The sequence below is a fragment of the Pseudophryne corroboree genome, chromosome 1 (genome assembly GCF_028390025.1).
Source record: "Pseudophryne corroboree isolate aPseCor3 chromosome 1, aPseCor3.hap2, whole genome shotgun sequence".
Taxonomy (NCBI): Eukaryota; Metazoa; Chordata; class Amphibia; order Anura; family Myobatrachidae; genus Pseudophryne; species Pseudophryne corroboree.
Window position 1 is genome coordinate 286,840,851 of NC_086444.1, and position 12,229 is coordinate 286,853,079.

At 41.0% G+C, this 12,229-nt stretch overlaps 1 protein-coding gene across 5 annotated transcripts in view; it reads left to right on the forward strand.

Moving 5' to 3' along the window:
* Positions 1 to 12,229, forward strand: part of NOS1 (nitric oxide synthase 1) — a 460,601-nt gene that overhangs the window by 392,280 nt on the left and 56,092 nt on the right. For all 5 annotated transcript variants that reach the window (XM_063964335.1, XM_063964332.1, XM_063964336.1 and 2 more), the window contains exons 12-15: positions 72 to 266; positions 4,956 to 5,041; positions 5,143 to 5,287; positions 9,589 to 9,693. In XM_063964335.1, the coding sequence (XP_063820405.1) occupies positions 72 to 266; positions 4,956 to 5,041; positions 5,143 to 5,287; positions 9,589 to 9,693 (531 nt within the window). The remainder of the gene's footprint in view (positions 1 to 71; positions 267 to 4,955; positions 5,042 to 5,142; positions 5,288 to 9,588; positions 9,694 to 12,229) is intronic.

Here is a 12,229-nt window from a genome sequence, read left to right on the forward strand (position 1 = left end):
TATATATGTATATACATATAAGGATAAGTGCATTTTTTCATCTTAATAATTTGTCTTGTTTTTACCCCCAGAGTGATAAAGTAACAATCGTAGACCATCACTCAGCTACAGAGTCATTTATTAAACACATGGAAAATGAATACCGGTGTCGAGGCGGCTGTCCAGCTGACTGGGTTTGGATTGTACCTCCAATGTCTGGAAGTATTACCCCTGTATTTCACCAAGAAATGCTTAATTATCGTCTCACGCCTTCCTTTGAGTATCAGGTATTGTGCTTTGCATTTTTAAACAACAGATACAACTGGGTCTTAGCAAAATGCTCAGTTGCACAGGCGTGACAAAAAGCTTGGCTCCAGTAAAGCTCACGTCACATTGCAAAAGGACATTGCTGATGTGGGCAGTATGATATGATAAACTTCTAGTGTGGTTTAGAATGATGTGTGGTTGTCAGGGAATTATTAGGATATGAAATCTAATTTCTCACATAAAATTCAAACATTGGCCATAATAAAGAACAGACTTATCCAGCCATTGTAATGTTTAACAGCAGTGGTTATCTGCTGATGCTGATTCATAGACTTACTTTGGAAGCATTTTGAAATAGTTTGTATTAGGTTTAATCATTTTCATACAGCAAAATTTGGTACAGGGCCTGATGATGGAGTTTCCTGACAGAGCTATATCTTGTCATTCAGACTTACGGTAGTTATTTAGGGGTAATCAGCCACAACATTAAAACCACCTCCCTAATATTGTGTAGGTCCCCCATGTGCCACCAAAACATGTCTGACCCATCGAGGCAGGGCTGAAACTAGGATTTTTGTCACCTGGGGCAAGGCGGTAGTTTGCCACCCCCGCCACCCCCCAAAAAAACCCAACAACAACCATACAGCAAACAAACAAACCTTGTCATACTAAAATAATCAGATACTATTGGACAGTATTCCCCTATGTGCCCCAAATGCCATAAGTGTCACATGCCCCCCAGCAGCATGTTCCACTACATGCCGCCCTGTGTACCCCATATATTGCACTATATCACTGTACTACATTCCCATATCCACTGCACTACATCCCTACACTACATCCCCTACATGATGAACTACATCACTACACTACATGTCCCTATACACTGCACTACAAGTACATACCCTATATGCTACACCACATCATTACACTACATCCCCTACACACTGAACTACATCACTACACTACAGCGTGTCCTCTCAATGGTTGGTGAAGAAGAGAGTTTAAGACAGTAGCCGGCATAGGAGAGATTCCAGGTACTGGAACTCACCCACACAGTGTCAGAGCCAGCTGCGGGCAGACAGGTGCGTCAGAGACTCTCCCCCGGGAGCCGTCTGCTCTCTCACTGGAGCAGCACAGCACTGCTGGTAAAAAAAAACTAAACAAAAAACCCTGTTCCTCTGTAACTCCTCAGTGCCCCCTCAAATCTTGCACCGGGACGCATGCCCCCTTAGCCCCCTAACTGCGGCCCTGCATCGAGGCATGGACTCCACAAAACCTCTGATGGTGTCCTGTGATATTTGATATCAAGATGTTAGCAGCAGATCCATTAAGTCCTGTAAGTTGCGAGGTGGGTCCTCCATGGCTCAGACTTATTTTTTCAGCACATCCCACAGATGTTCGATCAGATTCAGATCTCGGGAATTTGGAAGACAAGTCAACACTTTGAACTCTTTGTCATGGTCCTCAAATTATTCCTGAGCAATATTTGCGGTGTGGCCGGGCTTGCCTTCTTCCCATTGTGCATCCTGGTGCCATCTCTTCCTATGTAAATGACACACATACACCTGGCTGACCACATGATGTAAACGGAAACATGATTCGTCAGACAAGGCCACCTTCTTTCACTGCTCCATGGTTGAGTTCTGATGCTCATGTGCCCATTGTAGGGGTGGACAGGGTAAGCATTGCAAGCAAAGAAAGCAAGCAGAAATGCACTGTGTATTCTGACACCTTCCTATCATAGCCGGTGTTCAATTTTTCGCTAACCTGTGCTACAGTACATTAGCTCCTTAGTGGGATAGTACCAGACGAGCTAGACTTCATGCCTAACTCCCACCTCTTGACAGGGGCCATTGTAATAAGATAATCAGTGTCATTTACCTGCCAGTGGTTTTAATGTCATGGCTGATCAATGTGCATATGTATATATATATATATAACTGAGCAAAAGTTTTAGGCAGGTGTGGAAAAGATGTTGCTTTTAAAAAAAGAAGCGTTAATGGTTTCTATTTTATCAACAAAATGCAAAGTGAATGAGCAGAAGTGAGATCTAAATCAAATATTTAGTTTGAGCACTCTTTGCCTTCAAAACAGCATCAGTTCTTCTAGGTACACTTGCACACAGTTTTTGAAGGAATTAGGCAGGGAGGTTGTTCCAAACCTCTTGGAGAACTAACCACAGATCTTCTGCGGATATAGGCTTGCTCAGATTTTTCTGTCTCTTCAAGTAACTTCAGACAGATCGTACATTCATCATCATACCTTTGTTGTAATGCTAATGTCTATTGTACCTTGAAGATGAATGTTATCAAATTTTAATGTGATACCACTGCTTGAATATTGTAGTGTAACTGATTCACAATGCCTCAATAACAATTATAAAAAAAAAAAAAAGTAATTTCACACAGACTCGATGATGTTGAGGTCAGGGCTCTGTGGGGGCCATATCATCACTTACAGGGCTCCTTGTTTTTCTCTACGCTGAAGACAGTTCTTAATGATATTGGGGGTCATTCTGACCCGATCGCACGCTGCAGTTCCTCGCAGCCGTGCAATCGGGTCGGGACTGCGCATGCGCGGCAGCCGCATTGCGCAGGCAGGTCATTGCCCGGAGACAGCCGTCACCGGGCAGCGATGCTGCGAACAAAGAAAGCGGTCGCAGCGGCGGCCGCAAGATGATTGACAGGAGGAAGGCGGAACCGGGCGGCATTTCACCGTTTTCGGGGAGTCGTGAGTCAGATGCAGGCATGTCTAGGCATTTGGAGGGCAGATGTCTGACGTCAATTCCGGGACCTGCATCGCTGGATCGATCGCACAGGGTAAGTAACTCTTAACGTGGTCTTCTTTTACACAAAACTTTTTTTGCATAGCAGGGCTGCACAAGCGTTCGCAGCCCCGCTATACAGAAATACACTCCCCCCCCATAGGCGGTGTCTAGTTGATCGCACAGGCAGCAAAAAGTTGCTACGTGCGATCAACTCGGAATGACCCCCATTGGCTATATGTTTGCGGTTGTTGTTGTTCTGCTGCAGAATAGATTTGGATCCAATCAGACATCCCTGATGGCATTGCATGATGGATAAGTACCTGCCTGTATTTCTGAGCATTGAGGACACCATTAATTCTGACCAAATCCAAAACTCCATTTGTTGAAATGCTGCATCAAACTTGAAAGAAACCTCCACCATGCCTCACTGTTGCCTGCAGACACTCACTATTGTACCACTCTCCAGCCTTTCAGTCAACAAACTGACTTCTGTTACAGACAAATATTTAACATTTTGACTCATCAGTCCAGAGCACCTGCTGCCATTTTTTTCTGCACCCCAGTTCCTATGTTTTTGTGCATAGTTTAGTCGCTTGACCTTGTTTCCAAGGTATGACTTTTTGGCCGCAATTTTTCCATGAAGACTACTTCTGTCCAGACTTCTTTCATTAAAAACTATCTTCAACATAAAGAAGAACAAGGAGTCCTGGAAGTGATGATATGGCTCCCATCAGAGCCCTGATCTCAATATCATTGAGTTTGGAATTACATGAAGAGACAGACGGATTTGAGCAAGCCTACATCCACAAAAGATATGTGATTAGTTCTCCAAGATGTTTGGAGCAACCTCCATGATGAATTCCTTCAAAAACTGTGTACAAGTGTACCTAGAAGAATTGTTGCTGTTTTGGAGGTAAAGGGTGGTCACAGCAAATATTGATTTGATTTAGATTTGTCTTCTGTTCATTCACTTTGCATTTTGCTAATTGATAAAAAATAAATTATTAATGCTTCTATTTAGGAAAGCATTTTTACCTTGCAGCATTTTTTTCACACCTGCCTAAAACTTTTGCACAATACTCAATATATAATTGTTTTGTTTTTGTTTTTAAGGATACATGTTTCATACTTTTCAGCGTATGGGAAATGTGCTATGAATGGCGTAGAAGTGTCAGTCCTACAGAAGATCATGGGCCGTATGTAATGACGACGAGTTGGTCGGAGGTGCAGGTTCCCTTCTGAACTCGGACATTTTTTTCAAGACGCAATCGTTTACAAGGCAGGGTTTTGCTTTGCAAATGATTGCCGCTTTGAAAAAAAATATCCGAGTTCAGCTGGGATCCCGCACCTCTGTTCAACTTGCATGTCATTGTATACAGCCCATGATCTTATTTAGGGATTGCACTTCTACACCATTCATATAATTGTGTTTTTTGGTTGTTTTGTTAAGTATACATGTTTCACACATGTCAGCGTATGGGAAATGTGCTATGAATGGTGTAGAAGTGTCAGCCCTAAATAATATCATGAACCCTATATAATGACGTCCGAGTTAGCCGGAGGTGCAGGTTCCCTTCTGAACTTGCTTTATAAATGATTGTCAATTTTAAAAAGTGTCTGAGTTCAGCCGGGGTCCCGCACCTCCGATCAACTCGGATCATCCTTACATCCAGCCCTATTAGTGAAAAATTATGCTAATATATATAGAAGCTCCAGAAAAGAATCAGTTTCTTATGAAAAAAAATGTGTGTTATAAGGAGTATAATTCCCTATCTGCTATAAATTATCTGTGACTTTAAGCTCACAGTCTTCACTTTTTTTACCTTCAAATTGTCAATGACTTCTAATCTTCATATACAAACAGTAAAGGGTGCATTATCCTGTATGTATAAACTAACACCATGAGCCATAGCATTAAACAGATTTTTTTCACTTACAGCCTGATCCCTGGAACACTCACATATGGAAAGGAGTAAATGGTACTCCAACTAAGAAACGAGCCATTGGATTCAAAAAGTTGGCCAAGTGAGTAATGCATTCAGCAGCCAATGTGAGAGCTGACAGTACAAACATATTACTTTCTGTATCTGTTTATTATTGTGACATCTGCCATATTTCACCTACAGGGCAGTCAAATTTTCAGCTAAATTAATGGGACAAGCAATGGCAAAAAGAGTAAAAGCTACAATTCTGTATGCAACAGAGACTGGGAAATCTGAATCCTATGCAAAAACATTATGTGAAATATTCAAGCATGCCTTTGATGCTAAGGTAATATATTATTATATAGCTTTCAGTCTATTGTGTTTTGTGATAATGTATAATATGATAAAGAGATGCATAGCACATTACGCCAGACAATATTTGCACATATAGATACAGTGAAACGGTAACTAAAATGTTTGAAATAAAATGTCTTTGGATTACTGGGAAATTACAGTTTACCATTTCATTAATCCTGCTCTAGCACAGAATCCTAAAATTGCTTTGTGTAAGATTAGAATCATAATGCCCTCTAAGATAAAGTCCTAAGATTGACCTCTGCAAGACAGACTTATGCAAAAAATATGTATCTATTGTTAGTGTAAATATAAATGTTCCCTATTTGTAGAATAATAGTACTGTATATTCATCTTGCTCTTCGGTCTATATAAATAGTGTGAGAAGACAGATCTCTTGTAAGATCGAGCAAGCAGAGTGCTTTATTGTAAGAATGTTCTTTAAGATAGAGGGGCAGATGTACTATGCCTTGGAGAGTGATAAAGTGGAGAGAGTTAAAGTACCAACCAATCATCTCCCAGCTGTTATTTTTCAACACAGTCTGTTACATGGCAGTTAGGAGCTGATTGGTGGTACTTTATCTTTCTCCACTCTATCACTCTTGAAAGCTTAGTACATCTCCCCCACAGTAAGTAGATAGCTGTCCTGTAAGTTAGGAAAGATTGGGAGTCCTATAAGAAGTGGCAAGAAGAGTGCTGTTCTATAATATGTAGGGAGAAGAGTGCTGTCTTATAAGATGTAGTGAGAAAAGTGCTGTTCTATAAGATGGAGCAAGAAGAGTGCTGTCCTATAATATGTAGGGAGAAGAGTGCTGTCTTATAAGATTTAGGAGTATATATCGGAACAAAGGAAGACTTTTAGAAAAGACAAAAGATGACCCTGGTAGGGAGCACTCTTATCTGAGATAACACAAAAGATAATTTTATAAAAGAAACAATCATAAAATATAACAATTTATTGATATGCCTTAAAAAATACTCATTCATTAAATAAATGTGTGATCATGAGCGAAAATGTTTTTTTGAAAAATGTGTATATTATTCTGAAAATGGCATCAGCCTCAATCATTAAATGTATTTAAGGTCCGTCTTATATGGTGATTCCCTTAACACAATGCGTTGGGGATCGAAGTGGTAAAAATTGAAAGGTGTGACCATCATCTAATCAGTCATATAGCCCATACACAAGTTCCACAGGGCAATTGGTTTGAATCATGGGTCACTAATACGTAACTTCGATTGGGTCACCTGTACAACAGTACAAGTCCTGAAAGTCAGCACGAAATATCTGTGGAGCTGTTAGTGGTGGGCATAAGTGAGTTATCCACCCACCTAGTGATATTACCACCTGTATGAAAAAATTATTATTATGATAATGATGGTTATTCACATTAATTGTTTGCAGAGGTTTGTAACTCTACCAGAGACTTATAAATAGCACATCAGTTCAATAAGATTGCAGTAATTCTCTTTAAACTGTACATAATCTCCAAAATGCATATTCTTAGAAAATTATTATGCTAATGGCAAATGGCACAAGTATCTCAATTAATCACCGGTTATCAGACAGTATTGATCTTATAAGACAGCACTCTTCTCCCTACATATTAAAGAGAATTACTGCAATCTTATTGAACTGATGTGCTATTTATAAGTCTCTGGTAGAGTTACAAACCTCTGCAAACAATTAATGTGAATAACCATCATTATCATAATAATAATTTTTTCACACAGGTGGTAATATCACTAGGTGGGTGGATGACTCACTTATGCCCACCACTAACAGCTCCACAGATATTTCGTGCTGACTTTCAGGACTTGTACTGTTGTACAGGTGACCCAATCGAAGTTACGTATTAGTGACCCATGATTCAAACCAATTGCCCTGTGGAACTTGTGTATGGGCTATATGACTGATTAGATGATGGTCACACCTTTCAATTTTTACCACTTCGATCCCCAACGCATTGTGTTAAGGGAATCACCATATAAGATGGACCTTAAATACATTTAATGATTGAGGCTGAGGCCATTTTCAGAATAATATACACATTTCTCAAAAAAACATTTTCGCTCATGATCACACATTTATTTAATGAATGAGTATTTTTTAAGGCATATCAATAAATTGTTATATTTTATGATTGTTTCTTTTATAAAATTATCTTTTGTGTTATCTCAGATAAGAGTGCTCCCTACCAGGGTCATCTTTTGTCTTTTCTAAAAGTCTTCCTTTGTTCCGATATATGTTTCTATACCCTTGGGAGCACCACTGACCGTCAAAATCCTAGTTACCAATATACCAATTGGTGTTGGTATACTATTGACTAATTAAGGGAAAGAATATCCCGCGAGTGTCAGTTTTTCTGAGTTAACAATATAATTTACAGTTTTTCCTGTGCGGCCGTCCACAAACCTCTCTTTTTTACTAAGATTTAGGAGTACATACATTTACTAAGCAGTGATAAGAGTGGCAAAATGAGCCAGTGGAGAAGTTGCCCCATCAACCAATCAGCAGCTCTGTATCATTTTATAGTATTCAAAAAATTATAGAAGTTACTTCAGTGCTGATTGGTTGCCATGGGCAACTTCTCCACTGGCTCACTTCTCCGCTCTTATCACTGCTTAGTAAATGTCCCCCTTAGGCCCAAATGTATTAAGTTTTAACAAGAGATAAAGTGGAGACGGATAAAGAGTGATAAAGCTCCTGTAATTTTTCAAACACAGCCTGTTACATGGCAGTTAGGAAGCTGATTGGCTGGTCTTTTATCTGTCTTTATTCGTCTCAACTTTATCTGTTGTTAAGGCTTAAGGCCAGTACTCACTGGCCTATGTGAGAGAGATGTGTGCTGAGCAAACCGCTCAGCACACATCTCTCCCGCTGCTCAGCACAGCGCGATGTGTGCTGAGCGTGCGGGGGGAGACGGGGGGGTGGGGGGCGCTCACTTCACCGAGCGGGTGAAGTGAGCGACCCGCTAGATTGGCGTGCATGCAGTCCAGTCTAGCAGCAGCGAGAGCGATGCGCGGGGCTGCGCATCGCTATCGCTGTAGGGGGTACACACGGAGCGATCATGCTTAAAATCTAAGCAATCTGGTCAGATTGCTTAGATTTTAAGCAGCGATCGCTCCGTGAGAGTACCCCCCTTTAATAGATTTGGGCCTTAGTGAGACGAGTGCTGTTCTATAAGATAGAGCCATAAGAGTGCTGTCCTGTAAGATTGAGTGAGGTGATTGCTGTCCTGTAAGATAGAGCAAAGAGATTGCTGCCCTGTAAGATAGAATGACAAGAGTGCTGTCCTGTAAGACAGAGCAAAGAGAATGCTGTCATGCAAGATAGAGCGAAGAGAATGCTGTCATGCAAGATAGAGCAAAGAGAATGCTGTACTGCAAGATAGAGTGAAGAGACTGCTGTCCTCTTAGATAGGGAATAGTGCTGTCCTATAAGATGGAGCAGCGAGAGTGCTTTCCTTTAAGATTGCTGCCCTGTAAGATAGGGAAGAGTGCTCTTCTCTGAGATAACATGAGAAGACTGCTGTCCTATAAGATTGAGGGCCTGATTGTAAATCAGATGTGAAGCGGCCGCAAATGCAAACACATAGTAGCAGCCAGATTTAGGGGAGAGTTATCAAAGCTTAGGGAGAGCTAAAGTGGAACAAGGTAAAGTACGAAACAATCAGCTCATAGCTTCCATTTCTTAAACACACAATATAACATGGTAGATTAGAGCTGATATGTTAGATCTTTATCTCTCTTCACTTTATCTCTCCAAGCTTTTATAAATATCCCCCTTTCTACCTTATGCTAATGTGATTATGTTGCACCTCCCACTGTTTTCCCATCCACAGCAGCAATCATCATTATTAGTATAGGCACCCTATATATATACACCTACTCCATGCTGAGTGCAAAGGATCTGTGAAAAACAGGCTTCCCTTCGCTGTACCCCTGCTTGAAAACTAGCATGGAAGTTTGTCTCCAAGCCCACGTCACTCCTATAGCACTTCCGTGAGATGGAACTTTTCCATGTGTTTCCAAGATAGTTGGCCAGTTGCTGCCCAGAAACGCTCATTTCACAGATGCAGAGATCTGGCCACGCACACAACAAAGTGTCAGGTCTGGTGTTCTCCATCAGTGTGTATGCATAGTGCGCCACATGTACAATCTGCAATTGCTTTAAGCTGCACATGCAGGCGCCATTTCCCCATGATTTCTGTAGTGCGCAGGATGTGTTGCTGTTTTAATACTTCATCAGGTTTTCATTGTACATTTGTTAGTAAATACCTTTCACTGCAGGCGATGTCGTTGGAAGAGTATGACATTGTACATTTAGAGCATGAAACTCTGGTGTTAGTGGTGACCAGCACGTTTGGAAATGGAGATCCACCAGAAAATGGAGAGGTATGAAACACGTTTGAAGGTCTGCATTTATAGAATGGCTTTGTGAATGAAAAATCTCTAAACTAATACACATGTTCATACCTCTTTATTCAGCATCCACTCCTCCAATTATACACATACTCATACCCCCTTTTCGAATGTCCCCTCGACCAGTATATTATTAGGAAAATAGTTGCTTGGTAAAGACTTTTTCTGTAATTGGTTGCTTCGTTTCAGAGTTATATGGCAAAACAACCGTCATGATATTTACAATGCATCACCATTGTGACAGTTGGTGCACTCTCCCTGTGCACCTGCTGGGTGACCTGGAACTTATGACCCGCTGGGTAGTCTAGAAACTCCTAAGAGGGTGAAAAGTGATAAAATGTTCTGCCTAGCAATCCTTTGCCCGGTTGAAATACATTATACAAAATATACAAACATACAAAATTAATAGAACGGTACTAAAAATGTTAGTGGCCTCCTTGTCAGTTCCTTTTTTTAAGTAAGTTTGGTCACGTTAGGTTGATAGTTTGTAGTCTGATGACAAAAGACATACATCAGACTTTTGTACTGTTTGGCAGGGTTCACTTACCTTAGGGAGGAGTAGGTAGGCCACTGGGTAGAGAGGCCACACCTGGGTTCTTCAGCTTGGATAGGGTTTAACATGCCAAAAATATCTCTGAGGGAAAGAATTGGAGTATGAAGGATGAGCAACATGTCTAGTAAAGGAGGCACAAAACATCCTCAAGTGCCAGCTTGTGGTTCTAGTGCTAAAGATTAGCTACCCCTGTTCTATTACTCTAGCACTTGGCATGTTATATAAATAAAAAGCATGGAGTTTGGGGAAAGTAGGGCAAAACACATCCAACCTTATAGAAGAGAGCATAGCTATGGCGCTTCACCACCTTGGGGATTTGGAACACTGTTGTGGCTGCCAGAGGGGGGGTTGAGCAAATTTCAAGAGCCCCACAGTAATGAGGCAGATGCTAGAATCCAGACAGGCGGTGAAATGCCACCGCTGGAATACCAGCGCCACAGGCTTTTCTCCCTCTGTGGATGTCCACGACACCCATAGAGGGAGAATATAACCCATGGCGAGCGCAGCGAGCCTGCAAGGGGCTTTATAGCGCTCACCCCGCTGCCGGCATACTGGTGGCAAGGATACCGATGTCGGGATCATGACAGCCGGGGTCTTGGCTGCCGGCAAAGCATATGTATTCCAACTAACCAACCAGTATGTTTTTTAGACTGTGGGAGGGAAATAGTGTAATCCATGCATATACAATGAGAACATACAAACTCCACATACTTTAAAAAGGGCTCTGGTTGGAATTCAACCCAAGAGCTTTGAAGCAGCACTGCTAATGACTGTGCCATTCTACTGCATACCATTTGAATATAATTGATGGGATAAGATTACTTTGGACGATTATACCTTTTTATGCCATTTTTCAACATAGTTTTTTCTATCTCCACACAAATATACATTAATTTGTAAAGCCGTTTAATGAATTTGTCTGCTGCCTTATGGTTGAAACACAGCACTTTAAAATAATGATGCAATTAGTCTACATAAGGTGGTTTCTGTGACAAGCAACACATGAATAAATAAGTTGTTTTAATAGTTTCTGTCTATCTTGCTTGGATGTGCTTATGACTAACATACTTATCCGTGTAATGTAATTGCTAAAACAAATATATAATCTAGCAATAAATAATGACTTTTCAAAATACAGGGTAAATCAAAATTATATTGCCAGTTTCAATACATTTTCACTTGTTTATTGCAACACAGGTAGACACAATGAGTACTGATGAAAAGCAAATCTTGTCAAGCTTATTTAAGACAACTTACAAATGATGAATGTTCACTATGCGCTCCAGGCATGGCATGGCACACTTCAAGCTAGTAATCAACTTACTCCCAAACTCTTTGTAGCACGTGTGGCTCAATTTCTATGATAGGCTTCTCTGATGTACACACACGCAGGTCAACCAGCAACGTTGCAACTAAAGGTACAAACACACAATCCTAGAAGAGGCCCCACTAGAAGAAATGACATGGGTTGAGAGATCTAGAGGATGTGGTGGCCAACGCAGCAGTTCTTGATCTGCTGCAACTGTGTGGCCAACCATTCTTTGTCGCAACCAGTTGTTGAGGTAACCCTGAACGTCATTATGGTAATGAGCAGGGGAATCATTATGTTGAAAGATGAAGTCAGCACTGTCTTCTTCCGGCTGAGGAGCCATAGTTCCCGCATATCAAGGTAGGTAGCTTCTGTCACAGGGGTGTGGTTCATTAGATCAATATGTTGACCACTAATGGTTGACATGCATTAGGTCAACAGAGTCAAAAGATCGACAAGGAGTAGGCAGACAGTAGAAAAGGTCGACAGGGTAAAAGGTCGATATGAAAATGGTCAACACAAAAAAGGTAGACACAATTTATTATTATTTTTTATGTGTTTTGTCACTTTTCTGACACAAACAAACCCCATTAGTGTACTGCGTTCCCTTGCTGCGTTTGGCACCGGTTACTACTCCCAATCATAGT